The 21,726-nt window shown below is 34.5% G+C and overlaps 1 protein-coding gene and 1 pseudogene across 1 annotated transcript; one reads left to right on the top strand and one right to left on the bottom strand.

The window, feature by feature from the left end:
* Window positions 1-6,420: 6,420 nt before the first annotated feature.
* Window positions 6,421-9,540, bottom strand: LOC148863084 (protein FAR1-RELATED SEQUENCE 9-like; annotated as a pseudogene).
* A 5,646-nt stretch (window positions 9,541-15,186) lies between these two features.
* Window positions 15,187-21,130, top strand: LOC148863083 (ABC transporter A family member 2-like). Its single transcript, XM_088979596.1, has 16 exons — window positions 15,187-15,648; window positions 16,393-16,624; window positions 16,758-16,927; window positions 17,029-17,214; window positions 17,319-17,414; window positions 17,487-17,687; window positions 17,802-17,961; window positions 18,056-18,282; window positions 18,689-18,806; window positions 18,905-18,981; window positions 19,092-19,181; window positions 19,317-19,460; window positions 19,536-19,850; window positions 19,930-20,010; window positions 20,460-20,636; window positions 20,778-21,130. Exons 1-16 carry the CDS (start codon window positions 15,262-15,264, stop codon window positions 21,036-21,038), a joined length of 2,922 nt encoding a protein of 973 aa, XP_088835722.1. The 5' UTR covers window positions 15,187-15,261; the 3' UTR covers window positions 21,039-21,130.
* The last annotated feature ends 596 nt before the right edge of the window (window positions 21,131-21,726 follow it).

Here is a 21,726-nt window from a genome sequence, read left to right as displayed (position 1 = left end):
GTACTTTTACAAAAGCACTTTTATGAAAACAATTTTACAAAAATACTTTTATAAAAGCACTTCTACGGAAGCACTTTTATAAAATACTTTTACAAAAGCACTTTTACAAAATACTTTCGTAAAAGTGCTTATGTATTGGATTGGATCCAATCAGATCCATTTACATTTTAATAGATTGGATTGGATTTGGTTTGTATTAGATTTGGGTTGGATTGGGTCCAATCCTTTTGTAAGTGGACTCACATTGGGTTAGATTGGGTTGGACCAAATCAAGTCCAATTGACACCTCTACCAAATAGGAGGCAGTTTTGTACACATGGGCATGCCTTCGTATTGAGTTTGGAGAGTAACAACCCAACTTCTGCTACAATCCCAATGACAAAATTATACATTTATCTCATTCTCATTGGACTGCATAGATGAGATGTGTCTCCAAATAGAGTTCACATCTCCGCCCCACAATGCCCCATAACACATCCCCATCGTGTATTGGGAACATCTCCCGATGATGTCATAAATAGCTGCATTTATACATATTATGTATAATATGTATTAACTCTCATTTATACATATTATGAGACATTGTGGGGCAGAGATGTGGTTTTCTCCAAATAGGGAAACAGTTTTATACGTAAACAGCTGCACTTATACATATTATGTATCATTTCATTTAATTCATATTCATTAAATAGTTTATATTTAGAGTATTAACTCTCATTTTCTATCATTGACCTTGCATATAAGGTATTTTATTTCACTAATAAATTCTATTAATTATATCTATATCCAATGCTTTTAACCATATAAAACCTATGCCTTTTAAAATTGGGCACATATTTAATATTTATATTAAAGAAAATTAATGGAAATAAGCAAAAAATGTTTTTATTGATAACATAAATGAAATACAAAATTTAAAACCAACCAGAGAACACAATTGCTTTTCTTATTTGGTGGTGGGTTAATAGTTCAACTTTTAGGTCAAATGTGTGAACCTTTGATATCATAATTAAATAGCAAAAAATTAAAAATAAAAATAAAAACACATAAAAATGGAAAGATAAATAAGTTTTTTTTTAAAAAAAAAAACATTTGGGTACATCTCTAGTATTGCATATTCATCATATTAAACAAAAATAAGTGTTATAAATAAGAATTACTTTTATATACATAGAAATATAAAAAAAAATGTAGAAAAGTTGAGCACACACTACTACTACTACAAGTATGAATGCACTTGTGGAACATTTTTTGACTAAATTACTTTATTTTTGAATTTAGTCACTCTCTAATTGCCAAGATATAAAATATAATTTGAACTACTACTTTTCACCTTATTCAATTCCTTCTTATTATGTCTTATACTTAAAGATATTAACTTTCATTCTCTCTCATTAAATTCTACATTTAAGGTATTTTTCTCCATTAAGTTTTAAAACCCATATTTTTAAAAATGACTTAAAAATGAAACATTTTTTTTCTATCCAAATAGTGGATAAGCAATTCAACCATCTAGGTCAAATGTGTCAAATCTATGATGCATAAGAATATAAAACATTTGGACACATCTAACATCTCTAATATTGTATATTCGTTATATTAAATAAAAATTATTTTTATATGCATAGGAATATGAAAAATTGCATAAAATTTTGAACATGTATTATTACTATCATCATCATCATCTAAAACTGCAATGTGCAAATACATGCACATTTGCTAGTAAAGTTATATAGATCTAGGTGCCTCCTGCACTTTTTATCTCCATCAAGTTACTCACTTACAAACAACTCATACTCAGCGAGCTCTATATTCATGAAATCCTGTAAATTACTTAGGTCCTCTTTGGGAGGACTTAAGCTTTCACTAACTTGCTTTATCTGAGCTGTTTTGAAGACCATTAAAAGAAGTTTCAACAAAGAGCCATGTAAGGTTTATGATTGCATTCATCTGACCTCAATTTCATGAACACACAACAATGAAAATGAGCAATTAGTATGTTGTTGCTGGTTTTTGAACCAACAGTATGTACATTTCAAAACCAGCAAGATAAAACACAACTTTTTATAGCTTTCTCAACCAGGCAACATGGCTAGTTGATGTTAATCATGACATAACATTTACAGTGTGTCTCAAACACAAATAGCTCCTATTATACGAGTTGTCGTATAATTTTCAAAAAAAAAAAAAAACCAAAGCCAAAGCCAAACCATTGTACGAGTTGTCGTTGGCCTAATGAAACGGCCTCCGATACCATCAGACACAACGTCAAACCCAACGGACCTGCATTGCATGCCAAACACCGGCATGGCCGGCTGGAAATGCCCCCAACGCTAGGACCTGATTAACTATTCTCTTGTATGGTCTGAACCATTTCGTTTGAGTCATGATTCAAAAGAAAGGGCTGAACTCAGAGACAACACCCTTCTGTTCGTATCCAAACTCCTGGGCCAATTTCTTCAAAAGCAAGACAAAATCAAGTGGTTTAAGAAGTTCTTAGAAGGAGAGGCTGATCGGTGATAGGGGGAGAGAGAGAAGTTAAAGCGACAGATTTGTATCTCGGTGGTTGTTTGCAAAGGGCCACCACCGTAGGTTAGAGCTACAACAAGTTGCTTCTAACGAGTTAAAGCGAGCTGATCGGTGACGGGGAGAGAGAGAGAGAAGTTGCAACGACAAATCTGTATCTTGGTGGTTGTTTGCAAAGGTGAGAGCCGCATTAGAGCTACAACGAGTTGCTTCTAATGAGTGCAAGTCGTCTCATTTTCATCTCTGGCCCCCCTATTTTGCCACCGAACCAGAAGATCAAAAAAATGGTATACAGTCATCTTCGCTCAAACTTTGATTTGCTCTTTAATCTTCACTCATTATCATTCTAGTTATCCCTCTACCTGAATTGAAGTAGCGGTGCACCACGGAGCCAAACATACATCAAAACAGAGTCTGGATCTCCTATCCACAGCTTCCTACCTACATTCCTGCCCACGTCACCAATTTTAGACATGTGTCCAATAACATGTGCCTCTTCTTCACATGTGCAGAAGTGAATGTGAAGTAAAGAGGCTGTAATGGGACGGACGTTATGTCCATCCTGTCAAAACCCAGATTTCACCAATTATCCCAACTACTATTTTTACCTAAAAAATTACTTTCCCCTCCCCAATAACCCTAATAGTGTTTTATTCTCTCCATTCATTCTTTATGGGTACTGTTCCAAAAAACTTTACAAGCAACCGACAACCAACAACCAACAACCAACAACCGACAATGTGCTCACCGACATCTTATTCTCTTCGTACTCCACCGGTTAACCTTCTTCTTCTATTCTCCACAACGTCCTGTTCCAAGAGATTCCACCTACATTCGGCATTCAGCAATCGAGGATGTGCTCACCGACATCCTATTCTATGCATACTCCATCGCTTATCCTTTTTTTCTTATCTCCAACAGCAGTGTGTCCCCTTCCCAAGAACCCTAATAGTGTCTTGTCTCTCCATTCATTCTCTACAGGGTACTATTCCAAGAAACTTCACATGAAACCAACATCTTATTCTCTCCATTCATTCTTTGCACTACTTGTGTACAAAAGTAGTGCCTTGGAAATTCAAATTTATGGTTAGTGGAGCTTAGTTATTGGGGAGAAATCTGAACTACTCGTTCAAATGGATTCCAAGGAGTGCCAATGAGTTTGATGATGACGTAGCCAAACCAGGGGTATCAAGACAATGTTTAGTCTGGGACCTGAGAACGCAATGAATTTTCTCTAGATCACAATAAAAAAAAAAAAAAGACTTATAATATTTGTTTAGTTGCTTGAGGATAAAATTTACATTGGAATTCATTTTCATTTTCCTCAGCTTGCTAAGGGCATCTTGATGATCCTATGGTCCTATTGGATTACTATTAAGTTAATTTAATTGATACACTTATCGGTAAAAGGAACTTAATTCTTTATAAAACTTGAGGGAGAGTTGCATCTTCTTTAGTTTTACATCCATGGAGAGTTTACATAAAAAACCAACCTCATGCAAACAAGAAGTAATCATTAATTGCTGAAGCTTATTTGGAGATGCATCTTGGACTGTCCTGGAATAATATCAAGGTCACAACTAGAGGATCTAGTTCTGGTCTTAACAGGAGATGTTCAACTAGATTAATCATGTTTCAGTTTAAAATGAATTTAGCACATGCACATTAAAAAATTCCAATAGTGTAGAAATAATGATTTTGGCACATGTACATTCAAGAAATTGTGCTTGTTAAAATCTTAAATCTTCCCTTCTTTCTTTTATTCTACCATATCAAACTTGATCAATATTTGCTTACAAGTTACAATGTAGGCGAAGATACTTTAATCTGTGATGACCTTATCTCACAGAGGGTTCATTGTCTCCTTTCCTTTCTCGTTATTAGCTGTCAATTGAAGAGGAATGTACATCTTTGGGACTTGAGAGGAATGTGCATCAATGCAGGACAGGCTAACTTGATGGAAGCAAAAGAAATAGAAACCAGAGTTTATGACATTGGAAGCAAAAGTGGATGGGATACAATGAGCACAAGGACACACTCGAAGAATGACTCTCTTGACTTTGTTCTTTTTTTTTTTTTTTTTTGTAACATTGATGTGTTTAAAGGTTGTCTTGTGTAATGATACTTAACTTGCTCTTGAAACCACTATATTTGTAGGTTTTTTTTTGTTATTTTTTTAACTAGAAAATCAATTTTCAAATGGTCATGCGTTTCTCTCTTTTCAAAGTGAGTTTTTTTTTTCCATTTCAAATATTATTTATAAAATAAGATTTGTCTTTCTTCTTAAGTAATGTCTTAACTAGGAAATCAGCTCCAATTGGATTAGGACTTTTTGATACCATCCAAACAGACTTTGGAATCTAAATTTCAGAATTAACATTGAACAGTGTATGTAAAGGGGTAATTTTTGTATTGTATTGTCTTTAATCTCCTATTGTCCAATGTTGACTTAGAACATATAAAGGGGCCAAATAATGTAAATTGTTTGGTACATAATATAGAAAGGCAAGCAACCCACGCTAAATTGGAATCTTATTGGAATAGATTGGAGCGCGTTAGGCCTAGTGAACCAAAAATTTCTATTTGGATTAGTTTCTCTTTCTAAGTAAAAGATTAAAAATTGGTGAGCATAGAGATGAATAATCATTGTAATAGAACCGATTGCTTTCTCAATCAATGCGACTAAGGGCCAATGTGATAATGAATGAATTAAATAATAATTGATTTATCTTTCTAGTAAACATGTCATTAAGTTGATTGTTTATTGTAAATTCCTTAATTGCTAAATGGAATAGTGGGTTGCTCACTAAATTATAAATAATACTTTATTACATGACTATGAATAAATTAGACATTTAATCTATACTAAATCTCCATCCATGAACTCTGAAATCCGTTCCATGATTGGCTATGAAGACAAAATCCAAAGTCTAAGCATACCTGAAAAAAAAAAACGAAATTAGATAAGAAAATAGAAACAATCTAATTAAAGGTCAAGTTATAGGATCATTAAAAATGAGAGAGAAAACCCCACCCTCCCTAATTGATACAATTCAACAAAGAGATTATCACCTATTCAATACAATTGAGAGCATACCTATTTGAAAATGTGAGATAATTTGTCACTCAGTTTTCTCAGAACCGGTACAAGTCCATTGCATGATATGGTCCAATATCTGATGAGGCCTGGAAAAATATAATTTTATGTTTTTTAATGATGCAAAACATAATTTGGATCATAATTCTTTCAATGCAGAGATTATCACCTATTCAAATGAGATCCGCCATAGATGGGTTCTCTAAAAACTTTGCATGGCACATCTCCCTATAAAAAGAAACCAACAAATGTGAAGGAAAATTATATTATAAAAATTGTGTTAAAAAAATCGATATACACCACTTGTATACAATGATCATGAACAAATGAATCTTGTATATTAATATCATGGACAAAGGAGTAGGAATGCCTATGCAGTAAATAAATTGGTGGCTATGACAAAAATATATAATAAAACTCTTAAAAATGTTGTTACCTTTAAAGTAAATTAAGTTAAAGTATGTATGATTTGAGTCAATTACCTGAAATGTTGAAGTCATAGTATAAAAACTTTGCAAATCCTGTGTGTATGAGAGAATGGTATTATTTGGATTACTTGTACTTGTAACATTCTCCCTATTATCCACAAACATCGATTCCTATATTATAAGAATTTTAATAAAAAAAAATTAATACTAGAAATATCAAATTTCAAAGCAATAATTATCAATCTTTAATACCTGGGTATATGAGAGAGTTTGGTCAAAGTTTTGTTCATCTGCCATCTTTCCCTTAGACACATTCCACCCATCTTTAGCTTCCTACATAACAAAAAAAGTTAAATTAATATTTAATATTTATTTAAATAAACTTAGGAGATAAATTAAAAATAATACCTTTGTAGAGAATTTTTCATTAGATTGATCCTTCTTCCGTTTTGCTCTCTTTACAAATGCTTTTGCCAAAGCATTCTTTGGCCTCTTTGAAGAACGCATGGTGGTCACATTGTGCTTAAATCCTTTTACTTGTTTTGATATCCCACCTTCTACAAAACCAACATCATTACTACTAGCATTGCTATGTTCACCATCAAGATTTGTGAAAGGAGAGCTGGTGTTATCATTTTAATCTTCCATACTCTCAATTGTAATAGATGATTGATTAAATGTTGTTTGCTGTTAATACGCTGACACATCACTGAAAAGTTTCTCTTCACACTCCATAACTATCTTGTAAGCCTCCTCACTACATGCAGCTCTATTTACTATTTGGCTAAGCATATGAAACATTTGTTTTCTACGTATAGCCATTCTTGTAATTTCATCAAAATAATGAGTTGAGATATGAGATGATGTGGTCACCCTCGCATCAATGGTCCATCTTCTCAATATATAGCATGAGGATATCATTTTTACGTGTCTATAATCAAGTATTTTTAATGCATGCCTACATAAGATCCTAACAAATTCAAACTTTTTGCAATTGCAATTAACTGAATCATTTTTTGCATCAAAAGTAACATTGTATTGACGAGATGTACCAAACACACTAACTATATACATAGTTATTATTTCAAACACCACATGATCACCTTCAATGTTGCAATTCAGTTGTTCCAATACTTCATTATGAAACATAGAAAAAAATTGAGGTGTATATATATGGGCAACATTCTTTAATCTTCCCAATCGTGATGTAAAGGTAGGGATGCTCCGTGTTGCTGCAAATTCAGCTTTTAGCTCTTCATAACGCCTATCAGCAATCATTCTTTCAAAGTGCCTAAGGAATCTTCCCAAATCATGCTTAATATTGAGATATTTTTTTAGAAAACTGTTCATACTCTCACTTCTTTGTGTTGTGCTGATGCTAGCAAAAAAAGATTGGTGTTTAAACACTAAAGCCCATTTATGTCTTTTGCTGTATAGTTTTTGCAATCAATCATTGTCTTAAAGTTCATATTTACTAATCATACTCTCCCATGAATTTTCAAATTCCTCCACATCCTCGCATGCATACACACAAGTGCTGAAATCCTTGGAGAATGTCTTAGACTTTTGAAAAACACCACAAAGGTGTTTTGCAGCATTCTGAAACATATGACGAACACATAATGGATGATGTGATTCTGGCAACACTAAATTAATAGCCTTTGCCATAGCTGCATCATCATCAGTTAGAAGTGGTTTTGGTTTTTTTCCACCCATTATTTTGACAAAAACTTGAAATAACCATTCAAATGTATTTGCAGATTCATCATATAATAATGCAGCACCAAAAATAATTGTTTGCCTATAATTATTAACCCCTACAAATAGTGCAAATGGTCGATTTTCCTTATTTGTTCGATATGTTGTGTCAAAGCATACCACATCACCAAAATGACCATAGTTCTATCATTTGTGCATCTACCCAAAACAAATTAGTAACTAACTCAGCTTGATCCAATTGTACCGCATACACAAAAAAAAGGGTCTTGTGATTGTTTGTCTTCAAAATATTGTAGAATACCACCTACCTCCCCTCTCTCTGTTTTCCCATTCCGATATGAGTGTAAATAATTTTTCAAATCTAATAAAGTAAACCCAATATTTTCATGCCCGCCAGCTTCATTTGCCATCAATTCCGTTGATGCTTTGGGAGGTGATATCAACATATGTGACTTTGAAGGAGTTGTAACTAAATGGTTATGATTCTCATTAAAACCAATCACATAATATCTACCATCATCTCGTTGACTTATCTTCATAACTGCAATACAACCACATCTTGTCTCCACTCGGGGTTGCTTAACAACGAGATTGCGTTTATTTGCAACACGCTTCCCTTCTCTAGAACAACAAAGCTTGCTGAATCCCACTTTACTAGTCCTTTGGCATAGTACTCTATTAACTTTTCGAGCACTAAAGCCCACTTTCCCAACATATTTATTATAAAAATCATAAGCTTCCTCTACTGTTTTAAAACTCATGCGAGTCAACTTTTCAAGAATGAATGATAATTTTTCTTTGAGTTTATATTGTATATTTGCATCAAAACCATTATTTTCTTCAAATTTAGACAAATCATCAACATTTTTTATTGACTCATCTATAGTAGGTAAAACATTTACCTCATTTAAATCATTGGTAACATCAATCTTTTCTGGTTCATTTCCATCTAGATCAAAAACCAACTTCCGAACAAAGTGTGGGCCACCCTCTATCCTTTCTTTATCCTGTTAAACATGAAAGAATTTTAATTGTTAAAATATTAGAATACCCAATTGTTAAACAAGTAACATTTTTAAGATTAAAATTGTACAATAGGAGTTTTGGGTATAATAGTGTTTTACAACATTAATATTTTTGTTTCTATTTTGGTGTGAAGTTATATAATTTATGAAACGTGATAATAGATGCTTAAATGAAAACATGTTTTCGAACTATAAATTTAATGTCACTTTTTGATTTCCAATTTGGAAACAAATTTAAATACACATATACAACTACGAATATGTTTTTCTGCAATTTTTTTAAGAACCAATTTATTTTTAAGTCATGCAGGTTTTGAGTTGATTAGAACTCATAAAAGAAACAGTTCACATTAAAGAATGCCCACACCATTTGAATAAAGGGGAAAATTAAAGTAAATATGTATTTTGTCCACCCAAAATTTCAAATATATTTATAGATGCATAAAACTAAAACTAGATACAATAATTAATGAATCAAATGTTTTATTAAAGAAAAAATTGAAACCCCCGTAACATTAGTTTTATTAAACAATCATCAAATATTTTATTAAAGATTAAATAAATAGTCATTAATGTTAAGCTCTTCTATGTCATAATGGAGAGTAGACAAATATTTTATTAAAGAATCGTCTTCCTAAGCTCTTTTAGGTCATAGTCAAGAATAAATATATATTTCCAATTTTCTATTAGAGCTGAAGAATAAAAAAAACAGAAACTCACATACCATTCGAAGTTGATTAACCATCGGAGTTTTCTTCTTGGGAAGAGGACTCACTGCTGTTAGAGATAAGAAAAACAAGGCTAAGCGATAGGGGAGGAGTATGCATAGAATAGGATGTCGGTGAGCACGTCCTCAGTTGCTGGATGCCGGATGTCGATGAGCACATCCTCGATTGTTGGATGCCGGATGTCGGTAGAATCTCTTGGAACAGGATGTTATGGAGAATAGAAGAAGAAGATTAATCGGTGGAGTATGGAGAGAATAAGATGTCGATGAACACATCACCTGTTGTTGGTTGCCGATGGAGAGAACGAAACACTATTAGGGTTGTTGGGGAGGGGAAAGTAATTTTTTTAGGTAAAAATATTAGTTAGGTTAATGGATGAAATCTGGGTTTTGACAGGATGGACTTAGCGTCCGTCCCATTATAACCTCTTTACTTCACATGCACTTTTACACATGTGAAGAAGAGGCACATGTTATTGGACAGATGTCCAAAATTGGTGACGTGGCAGGGATGTTGGTAGGAAGTTGTGGGCAGGAGATCCGGACTCCTCAAAACATGACTCCTCTACGGCTCTACTTCACCCAACACCCTTACAGTTTATTCAATCACCCATTCCTTCTACAGGAGTTTAATAATCATTGGACTGTCTACGCATTGTCCTCTATTGGCTCCACAGAAGTTGGAGCTAGACCCATAACATCTCCGCAGCAATAGTAGAATCAACAATAGCGGTGACCAACCGTGGCCTCTCTCTCATCAACTTCAATCGGCCTCGCACAAACAATTTCTCACCTCATCTTTGAGTGAATCGGTAATCCACTTCGTTTGGACAAAAAGGGCATTACTATCATTCAGACTAAAAAGACATGCACAGGTACCCCCCACATTTTAGACAACAAGCATTATCGGGTGAAGACAAGAATATTATTGTCATTTTCTCAAAATATAACATATGAGCGGATTATGATGTTTGGATTATGATAAAACCCTAATGGTAGGAGAGTAATTAGTCAATTTTCAGAAACAATAAGGGTACTTTAAGATAATATATGAATAATAAAGGTAGAGTTTGCCAATTAACTAAGCAGTAGGAGTAACTTAAGAAATTTGCCCTTTATAATTATAATGTCTCTACTCAATAATGACCCTATGTATGATAAAAAAAGTAATAAAATTATACACACCACATACCTGCCAATAATGAATACTTGCATATATCATGGTTAAAACAAAAAAGAGAAAAAAAAAAAAAAAACCATGATTGACAAATAGATCAAAGCAGCCTCTTTTGCATTGTGTATTTCAATAAAAAAAAAACGATTGTCATTTTCAAAAAATATAATATGAATTTGAAAATATTCACTATTTTTCAAAACCACGAACTTAAAAGACTACCTGAAGGCTATATTTGGTTTAATGGAAAATAAGAAAGAAACATATAGCTGAGGGAAACTTCTTCAAGGAATTCCCATCTGTTCTTTTTCTGGTCACCTCCCCCATACTTTGACCTGTACAAAAACTTCCCTTTACATTTCAAATAAATATGCAAGCATGCTCCCGTTAAATATCTTATAATGGGGATATTATAATTATTATGACTGCCATTGTTATGAATTTGCACGGTGAATGTCATGGTTCTCTATTTATTAGATGGTATAAATATGGCATTTCTATTAATAGGGAAACTTTTAAGTTTAACCCCAACTTAAAAGTGAAATCCATCTAAACAAAGTTAATCACCTTTTTGGGTATATCCACTACCTTTATCTCAATAAAGTTTTTCATGGGTAGAAATAAAGATTCTAAACTTGCTATGTATAATCAACGGAAGGGATGTATTTACATAAAGTGAGGATTTTATAATAAAAAATAAGTGGAGGTTTAAGTATTTGTAAAAAATATAGGGGATGTTTATATCAAAATCAAAAACATAAGGGATGTTTAAGTAAATTTTTCCTCGTTTATATCCTTTGGCCCCACCTCACGAAACCAAAAGAAGCAACCGCGAAGGGTAGGGCAGACCAAGGTTTTGATCCTATGCTAAATCGTGATGAATTATGTAACCAAATCAGATAGTGGGACTGGAAAAACCGGGAATTGGTCACTTGACCAGTTCTGTTTTATCCCAGAACTATTATTTGGCCAAAAACTGTTGATTAGGACAGCAAACCAGTAATTTAGGTGTTTGAACCATTCAAGCTATTTAACGATTTTTATCATTTTTTATTTTTTTTTATTTCTATATTTTTTATCAGAATAGACTATCTGTTCGATCCATTCAAACTAAAAACCGAACCCATAAACAGTTTATTGTATAGTTCGATTTTAAAAGCCTTGGTAATTAGTAGACAACTACTTGAGCTTGACTCCGGTATATGCTTCTTATCAAATCTCAATCTTGTTCAATGAAAAAGGGAAAACGAGGGAAAAGGAAAAGACCCGACCCTAGTCCCTGGGTCTACAGCTAAAGAAGGCTAGAAGCGTTGAATTAAGATGTGTCCAAACTCTAAACCGTGGAAAAAAGCTTGCTTAATTTCATTGCATGTATAATAATGTACAACGTAATAAAATAAATAAATACAACGTAAGCTGATTAGTCCTCATAAGTTATTACCACATCCCGAAAATATTCAACAACATAGGCTTCAAAGGAAAAAAGAAAATATTCAACAAAATAAGGAGTTATTTGACTATTCGATCCCATTGGTTCATCGAATAAAACTGTGGATTTGTATAAATAATTGGATAAATTGTTGAAACCTCCCCTTAAACTTTCTAAATAATTGCAAATAGATCATTTTTATGATAATAATAATTATTAAAAAAAGAAAATTTAAAGTTGTAACTTTATCTTTGAGCAAGGGATAATGAAAGATAAAATTGAAAAGTAAATTAATTTCAAAAAAAATAAATTGAAATGATTTAAACTAATAATTTAAATAAAAGAAATTAAAATATAAATATTTTTGGTTAAAATTAACTATATAAATATTTTAGACATTTTTATGCTTTTATTAGAGAATTTTAATAAAAGAAATTTTCAAGAGAGCTAATTGCAATTATCAAACATCATGGGAGCTTTCAGCAACAAAAAATTTACCCTCAATAATTAAGAATTCAGTATTTCCTATCGGGTGCTACCAAGAGAAACGTGGAGTGACATAACCATTCTTCCACCACAAGTAAAGCTGATGTAACGGAACATTAGTTTTGACTTTTTTTTCTTTTTTGTTTTTTTTCGTTAAAGAGAATAGGTTTAGTTGACTAATGCTGCATTGCACGCGGACAACGCTCTCTTCTAAACACAGACAAACAAGACTTTTGTTTTGCTCTGGAGTCTGGGCACTGGGCTCTGCCTTCCCGCTTCCAAAGCTATTGGACTCTTACGTAGTAGTCGTGTAGCGAGAAACCCTGCTAGAAAATCTATTCCAGAAAAAATTCAGAACGGAAAAATCACAAATAAACATAGAAAAACGATACGAAGAGCAGAATAGGGGGGAGCATCGTGAAGGCCAAACCGCCGCACCGCTGCTGCTTGTGAAGCACTTGTGAAGCCTTCGGGAAGTCTTCCAGAACTCAAGAGCTCAAGAAGGAGACTTCGGGAAGGCCTTTGTGAAGCCTTCGGAAAGGATTGGATAGCACATCCATTTGTGAAGCCTTCGGAAGGCGGAGGAGAGAACAGAGATGGAAAAGAGACAAGGAATGGATAGCACATCCATTCTCTCGAAGAAGAAGAAATGGGAGAAGTGATTCGAGAGAACTAAAAGAAAGAGAAATCGATACGTGTATATCACGCATTGGATAGCTGTTTGCACGTGAGACGCGAAATCTACTGGCACGAGCTGTTTGCACGTGTGAGATTCTCATCAAAGTGAGATTTTATTTGGCGAAGTGGAGACCACCCCTTTCACTTTAATATATATATATATATATATATATAAAAGATAAGAAAGCACATTCTGTTCTATTAAACAAGCCAAATTATTCAATTTCCTTAATTGTCCTTGTCTCTCGATCGCATACGTTTTCGAACTGTCCATTATACCCTTCGCACTCTACTCTACCTGTCCAAACCAACAGCGGCTCACGTTCACGGCTGTTTCTCAACTCTTCAATATACCAATAATACCCTTGAAAGGCAACTCATAGCTTCATACATATATGAGCCCACAACCCATAACAGATTTTGTATTAGAGGGCTATTCAGATTTTAGACAGGATTTTAGATAAATTTATCCTAAGGCTCAGTTTGGAAGAAGTATAAATATAAATATGTAGAATACAAAACTATGTAATTTATATTTTTTTGTATGTATTTATATTATATATGTATTCCTTCCAAATTGAGTCTAAAGAAAATAGGTTATATACAAGCAATTTAAATAGAGTTTGGCAAATTTTTTAATAGTCTTCTGGATTACGATAAGCTCATAATTAAAACTGTTGCTATTTTTCCGTTTGGCAATCAAAAGCTAAAAAGCCTATAAGATGCATGTGTGGAAAAGACCATAAAAAACCAAAACTGGCAAATTTCATGTTTGAAGCTTCCTAGTCTATCCACATAAAAAATAGTCTCTAAACGTCTTTTTAAAAGCTTGATACATCAAGGGGCCATTTGGTAAGTCTTTTATGAAAGATCTTTTAGAAACTTTGATAGTCAAAAGACGATACGAGTTTTTGCATCAAGATCTTAATAGCTTAAAAATCATTTGGTTAAAACACGTTTTTCTGTGATTTTTGCATAAATATGAATTGAAAAAAGGTAAAAAGTTCCATTTAAATTTTTTCAAAAATAGTCTAAAATGGGCTTCCCGCATCTTTTTTGGACCGAGACTTTCAGTGCCTAAATCTTTTTCCAACCAAATGGGAAAAGACCAAATTATAGACTATCGGGCTTCTAAAAAGCCGACAACCCACATGAAAAAACATGCCAAACGGGGCCAAAATCCTGTACCAAAGGATATTTATTTTTAATTTGTCTATTTAACTATTGAAAGATTTTCCTAAAAATACTTGCCAAATAGTACCTTAACTAGTAATTTTAAGAATGAAATCCAGATCATTAAGTTAGTGACATTTGCAAAAATAAGTTGACAAGAATTATATGCCATAATTCCGTTTCCATGGTGATTTAAGGCATTCTATAAGCAAAATCTTTGGCCAAAAAGTTTTTTCTAATAAAAAGAAAAGTTTATATCAAAACCAAGATCAGATTTTGTAGAATCCCATATGCCCATAGGAAAGGTCAAAGGTTTTCTTCATTTTTTTTCTTAAAATTGCTATTTCACAGTTTTTAAATGCATGTAAAATGGCTGCCAAAAGAATATTGATAATGGTAGAAAAAGAAAATATTGTTAGGAGTAATTTCCTAGAGGTTGCTCCTATCCAGTCAATTCTTTATATTCGAGACAACGCAATAATAATATAATGTATTCTTCGATTGAACATTATTTTCCAAACAAATAACTCGCATTCGTTCCTTTTACTTGCAACCGAAGGCAGGCTAAGCAGCTAGCCAGCTGGACTGTATTGAACTACGTCATAAGTCATAACTCGTAAGAATCAAGAAGGGCATCAAGTCGTAATTTTAGCAAAGAACCAGGATATTTTCGTTGTTAATTGAGTCCTGTGAAAATATAAATAATATAATCCTCGGAGAAACTGCTAACTGCTGTTCTGAAGTCTGAACTCTATAAAAGCATTTTCTTGTGTACTTTCGAGAGTGCAGAAGAGAGGAGATGGACTACGGAGGAACGTCCGACTTGCAGAGTGGATTTCCTCTCCTTGTCCAGCAATTCAGAGCTCTGCTAAAGAAGAATCTCCTTCTTTCATGGAGGAATAGAAGAGCTACCTTTCTGCAGCTTTTCTCTTCCTTGTTCTTCATCTTTCTCATTTTCTGCATCGATAAGGCCATTCATGCTCGTTTCTCTACGACCACCTCTTATAAGAACGTCTACGATCCGGAGCCCGTGATCTCTCCTCCAATTCCTCCGTGCGAGGACAAGTTCTATGTTAAACTCCCATGCTTCGATTTCGTCTGGAGTGGGAATGGAAGTGTGAAAATTCAGTCAATTGTGCGGAGGATCATGGCGAATAATCCAGGAAGACCGATTCCATCCAGTAAGGTATTTTGGGAGCAAAATACGGCATTCTTAGGCTTTTAGGTTTTCTCTATTATGAAAATGAACGCAATAAGTGAAATTCTGGTTCAAGATTGTTCTTTTTCTTTTTATTTGTCTTGCTGATTATTCGCTAACTTGATGCATGAGATAACAATTCGGGTCAAACGCTGGAATGTACTATACGTTTAATCGATATGACTTCTTATATTATTCATTTGTTTGTTGAATTTTGTTAAGTTTCTGTAAATTATTACTTTTACATTTTTACTTATATAAATTTGGATGGGAAATACTCGAAGGATTTAGAGATGGTTTTGCAGCTTCATTTTCTACTACTTTTTATTGTGCATTTTATGGATTTTGACAAATAAAAGTTGTCTAGAAACAGATGCATGCTATAGTCTCAAATATTAGATGTATTTTGCTGAAACTCGTGATGGATGCAAATGACTTGAAGCCTTGAACCTCCATTTTACAGGCTCTTTTTTTTAACTGGGTTTTTCAGTTTAGAGATCAGGGAGAATAATTGGTCTATTGTACTTGTTGAAAGAAAGATCTAAGTAGTTTTCTGCGTCAAAACATTGGCTTGCTCTGACTTTCCATTCAACAAAGATATGCAAGTGTTTCATCTATCTTTGAAGTTTCTCACCCAAGGAGTTCATCTTAATAATTCATTCAGAATACAGCCTTAGTATAATTCACAAGTAAAAGAACATAAAAGCATAACTTATGCACCTTTTTGTGCAGGTTAAATCCTTCGGGACAGCTGATGAAGTGGATGATTGGCTTTTCAATAATCCTATGCATTGTCCTGGAGCTCTACATTTTGCTGAAAGAAATGAAACTGTAATCAGCTATGGAATTCAAACTAACTCAACTCCACTAGCCAAGAGGGGACACTATGAGGACCCCACTTTTAAGTTTCAAATTCCACTTCAAATTGCTGCAGAGCGTGAAATTGCTCGGTTCCTGATTGGAGGTACCTGTTCTGTAATCTTCTACATTGTTTTTCCTTCTATGAGAAATGACTTAATAGCATCCCCCCCCCCCTCAACTATTTCTTTTTTTACTAAAATCTACAACTTATTTGGACAAAATTCATTCATGTACAGATCCAAATTTTAGTTGGGTTGTGGGGCTTAAGGAATTTGCACACCCTGCCATAGAAATCTTCTCTGCTGTAGGGACAGTGGGACCAACATTTTTTCTTGCAATTGCCATGTTTGGTTTTGTCTTCCAGATTAGTTCTTTGCTAACAGAGAAAGAACTCAAACTCCGCCAGGTATCGGCTACTGCTCAGGGTTTTTGTTTTAATCAAAAGAATCACCATTGTGGCCCTTTTCAGATCACTGTTTTCTGTTACCATTATGTGAAAACCTGCAGGCAATGTCTATAATGGGTCTCTATGAATCTGCCTATTGGTTGTCATGGTTCACTTGGGAGGCCTTGATTGCAGTTCTTTCATCACTTTTCACAGTTCTCTTTGGAATGATGTTTCAATTTGACTTTTTCTTGCATAACAGTTTTGCAATTGTGTTCCTTCTGTTCTTGCTTTTCCAAGTCAATATGGTGAGTTTTCTCTATGCCTCCTTAATTCTGGACAAAAGTGCTACTACCAATCACGGAAACCCAATTTATAAATATTTGGGATTAACTCCTCTCTTTGATGCTAGATTGGTTTTGCCTTCATGGTATCAACTTTCATTAGCAAGTCATCATCATCCACAACTGTGGGATTTTCTGTATTTATAATTGGATTTCTGACACAGGTAAAATCCTCCCTATAAAGTTTCAGGAATGGATTCATGCAGTCTGTAACAGATTTTCTTTGATTCTTGCAGCTAGTAACAACATTTGGATTTCCCTACAGCAGTGATTACTCTAGAAAATATCGAATCATCTGGTCCCTGTTCCCTCCTAACCTTCTTGCTGAAGCTCTTAATATTCTCTCAGATGCAACAGCTACTCCTCAAGATGATGGGATCAGCTGGAGCAGACGGGCTAATTGTCCCCCCAAGGATTCAGAGTGTGTGATAACTATTGTATGTATATACTTTAAAGCTTAGCATTTAAGATTACAATTTAGGAGATCCATACAGTCTATCAGGCACCAACATTTTGAATTAGATATTTACAATAATACATGATTTTGACAGGATGACATATATAAATGGCTCATCTCAACATTCTTTGTGTGGTTCCTTTTGGCTATCTACTTTGACAATATTATCCCCAACTCATCAGGTGTGAGAAAATCGTTGTTTTACTTTTTGAAGCCCGGGTACTGGACAGGAAAAGGTGGAAACAAGGCGGAAGGTAATTGAATACCTGCAATTACCATTTTTAAAATTCGTGACTTGCCCCAGTTGACTGTAATTTATGACCAGCTTTTCCATTCCTTGTATTCCAGAGGGTGGAGTGTGTAGTTGCACCGGTTCAATTCCAGAACTGGAGAACATCACTCCAGATGATGAAGACGTTCTTCAAGAGGAAACCGGTGTAAAACAACAAGTCAATGAAGGTGCAGTTGATCCAAATGTTGCAGTCCAAATACGTGGTCTAGCAAAGACATATCCTGGGACTACAAATATTGGTTGCTGCAGATGCAAGAGAACTTCTCCTTACCATGCTCTTAGGGTAAACGACCATTTTACCTTCAAATATCAAAGTGTCAATGGCCTGGGGTGAGGGCAGGAAGAAGTCATTCATCTTGCTTCTTTTACTGTACACAATCCATACATGTGGGTGTGTCAAGACCAACACCCATCAAGGAGATCTCGATATCCACAAATTACTTGATTGGATAAATTAGTGACTTGATATTATACTGTTTTTCTTCTTGAAGACTGAAGCTTTATTTTTTTCTACAATAAACTTGGTTTATCATATGGTTACTATAATCTATTCCAGTAGATTCTTGGGTTATGAGGTCTCTATGTGAGCCTTATCTTGCAGATTACTATACCTTGTGTGTCCATGTCTCCCCATGGATGTTGGTTTCTTTCCTTTAAGGTTGCTGATAAATTTTTAAATTCATCATCAGGGCTTATGGGTGAACTTCCCAAAGGATCAACTATTTTGTCTTCTTGGACCCAATGGAGCTGGCAAAACAACTGTCATTAATTGTTTAACTGGCATTACACCAGTGACAGGGGGAGATGGTAATAAATTCTTCTTCAGGTCCTTAGACTCATCAATTGCAAGTTGATCTTGATATAGTTGTGGCATCTCAATTACTCTATAACTGATTTGTTTACAGCACTGATATATGGATATTCCATTCGAAGTTCCATTGGTATGTCAAGCATTCAAAGAATAATAGGAGTTTGTCCTCAGGTGCCCTGTTTTCTAAGAACGAAATCTAGCTGACCATAATTCGGACTTTGCACCATGATTTGTTTGGAAGTGAAGAACTAATTTTTGTTTCTTTTTATATTGGTATATAGTTCGATATTCTCTGGGATGCCTTAACTGGTCAAGAGCACCTCCACCTCTTTGCTAGTATTAAAGGCCTTTCTCCTGCTTCAATCAAATCGGTATGTTGCATTAAAGAATGGAAAAGTTTCTTTACCACATTCATATATATCATCAAAATGTTTAAGGTCCCAGATTAGTATCATTTTCTTTTCTTCCATGCTGTTCCACACACAATGATTCTTCTGGAAAAGCAGGTTACCAAGAAATCATTAGAGGAGGTGAAACTCACTGAGGCAGCCAAAATGAGAGCCGGGAGCTATAGTGGAGGGATGAAGCGCCGCTTAAGTGTAGCAATAGCACTTATTGGTGATCCAAAATTGGTCATCTTGGATGAGCCAGTAAGATTAATGGAGAATACTCCTAAATCTGTAGGTTCTCTTGTGCAATGCATGTAACCTCCTTTAATATTGCAGACTACTGGTATGGATCCAATCACTCGGAGGCATGTATGGGACATCATTGAAGATGCAAAGAAAGGCCGAGCTATAGTCCTAACAACTCACTCAATGGAGGAAGCTGACATTTTAAGTGACCGCATAGCAATCATGGCAAAGGGGAAGCTCCGTTGCATTGGAACCTCAATCAGGTTGAAGTCAAAGTTTGGAACTGGCTTTATTGCTAATGTAAGCTTCCTTGGAAGCACTCCTGGGCAGACTCCTAATGTTAATGGCGATGCATTTGCTACAACTGAACCTTACCGTCAAGCTGTGAAGCAGTTTTTCAAAAATGTACGTTGGATGAATAAATCTCCTAAATCTTCTCATTCCAAAAAGATTCTGTATCTAACTTGTGGGATGTATTTGACAGCATTTAGATGTCATGCCTAAAGAGGAGAACAAGGCCTTCCTGACTTATGTTATTCCTCATGAAAAGGAGGGGTTGTTGACGGTAAATACCTTTTTCTTGTTTTTTGTTTCTTGCTGTATCTTAGCTTTCACGGATCATAGGGGTTTTGAGTGTTGTATCACAAGGCAATCAGGTCACATAATGTATGACACCCTCACAGTCAAAATATATGTAGATAGGAATATCTCAGTTCTTTGATTTTCACCGTCCTCCTATGTATTCTTATTATATTCTACTAGTAAATGATCTGATAAATAGCAAAATCGTTTTATGTTTGCCCTAGGCCATCCCTTTTATCACATTCATGTTGCTGAAACTGTTTTCTTTTAAAAAAGTTTAAAAGTTATAAAACTTTTTGGCATCTTTCTTCAATAAATCATATAATGCACCTAGGATCAGAGCTTTATATTGACATTGTGAATGCCAACAGTAATTTCAGCATTAAACATTAATGTCCTAGTTTCTATTCTTGCTATGATAATCTTATGCAGAAATTCTTTGCGGAACTTCAAGATAGGGAAAGAGAGTTTGGCATATCAGATATCCAACTTGGACTAACAACTCTGGAAGAAGTGTTTCTGAACATTGCAAAGCAGGCAGAGCTAGAAAATTCTGCAGCTGAAGGGAGCTTAGTAACTTTAACTTTGACATCAGGAACCTCAGTTCTAGTAAGTTTAATTAATTTATATGGTTATTCAATGCAGAAAATTACATAAATTTGCATCCGCTATCAGTTTATAATATTTCAGCAACTGGTATGGTGACTGATTTGTTTTAACTTGAGGACTTTTATGATGGTGATTTTGCAGATACCTGTAGGAGCCAGGTTTATTGGGATTCCAGGAACAGAATCCCAAGAAAATCCAAGGGGTCTTATGGTTGAAGTATACTGGTCACAAGATGATGCAGGCTCCCTCTGCATTTCAGGTCATTCACCTGAAACGCCAATACCCCCGAATGTTCACCCAATGGCTTCTTCTGCAGCAACTCCTCGCAGAACATTCTTAGGCAGGAAACCAGCAGTACAGGGATTAGTAATTGATCCTCATCAAATTGAAAATACAAATTAGTACTGATTTTATAAAGTAAAATTGCACAATTTTTCGTGAAGCCGTCTTGTATCATATAGAACTTGTCAATGATATCATACGTTTTTGTTTCATATTAGTTCTTTACAATTTTCTTTTACCATTCTTATAGACTCTGTTTGGATGGGGTGGAAAACCAAATTCCAGAAATTGCCTGGTTTCCATGGAAAATGACATTTTCATTGTGTTTCATATGCAAGAAGCAGAAGTCGACCAAGGACCCGGTCCACCAATATTACCGAATGGTATCTACTAATTGATAATTACTTTATTAGTTTAGGGAGAATGACGGTTCATCCCAGGGTCAGAAATTTTAGGCCCAAAGTACAGTTGGGGAGGTGCCAGCTAGGCATTGATGTCAATTCATGGGTGGGCATTGGTGCATAAAGTAGGGGTATTTGACATATTGAATGTTTACAGGTCTGCAGTGAAATTCAGAAATCTGCAATGGGCTTGTCATTCTTACTTTTCCATTTAGTTTATTGCATTTATAATTTTTTCACGTGGATAGTCAAGACATGGTTAGGGCTTCTAAAAAAAGGCATTGTGTGTTTGGTTCTGTTTATGTTTTTTTTTTTCATTCAATGTTTGTACTTTATTTGTTTATAAAACCAAGAAAAGTAATAATTATTAATTGTTTATGACAATTAGGCGCCGCATTATCATAACA

This window comes from Nelumbo lutea, chromosome 3 (genome assembly GCF_056320005.1).
Source record: "Nelumbo lutea isolate HS-2025 chromosome 3, American lotus-T2T, whole genome shotgun sequence".
In the NCBI taxonomy this organism is placed as follows: Eukaryota; Viridiplantae; Streptophyta; class Magnoliopsida; order Proteales; family Nelumbonaceae; genus Nelumbo; species Nelumbo lutea.
This window is presented reverse-complemented; position numbering and strand designations above follow the sequence as displayed.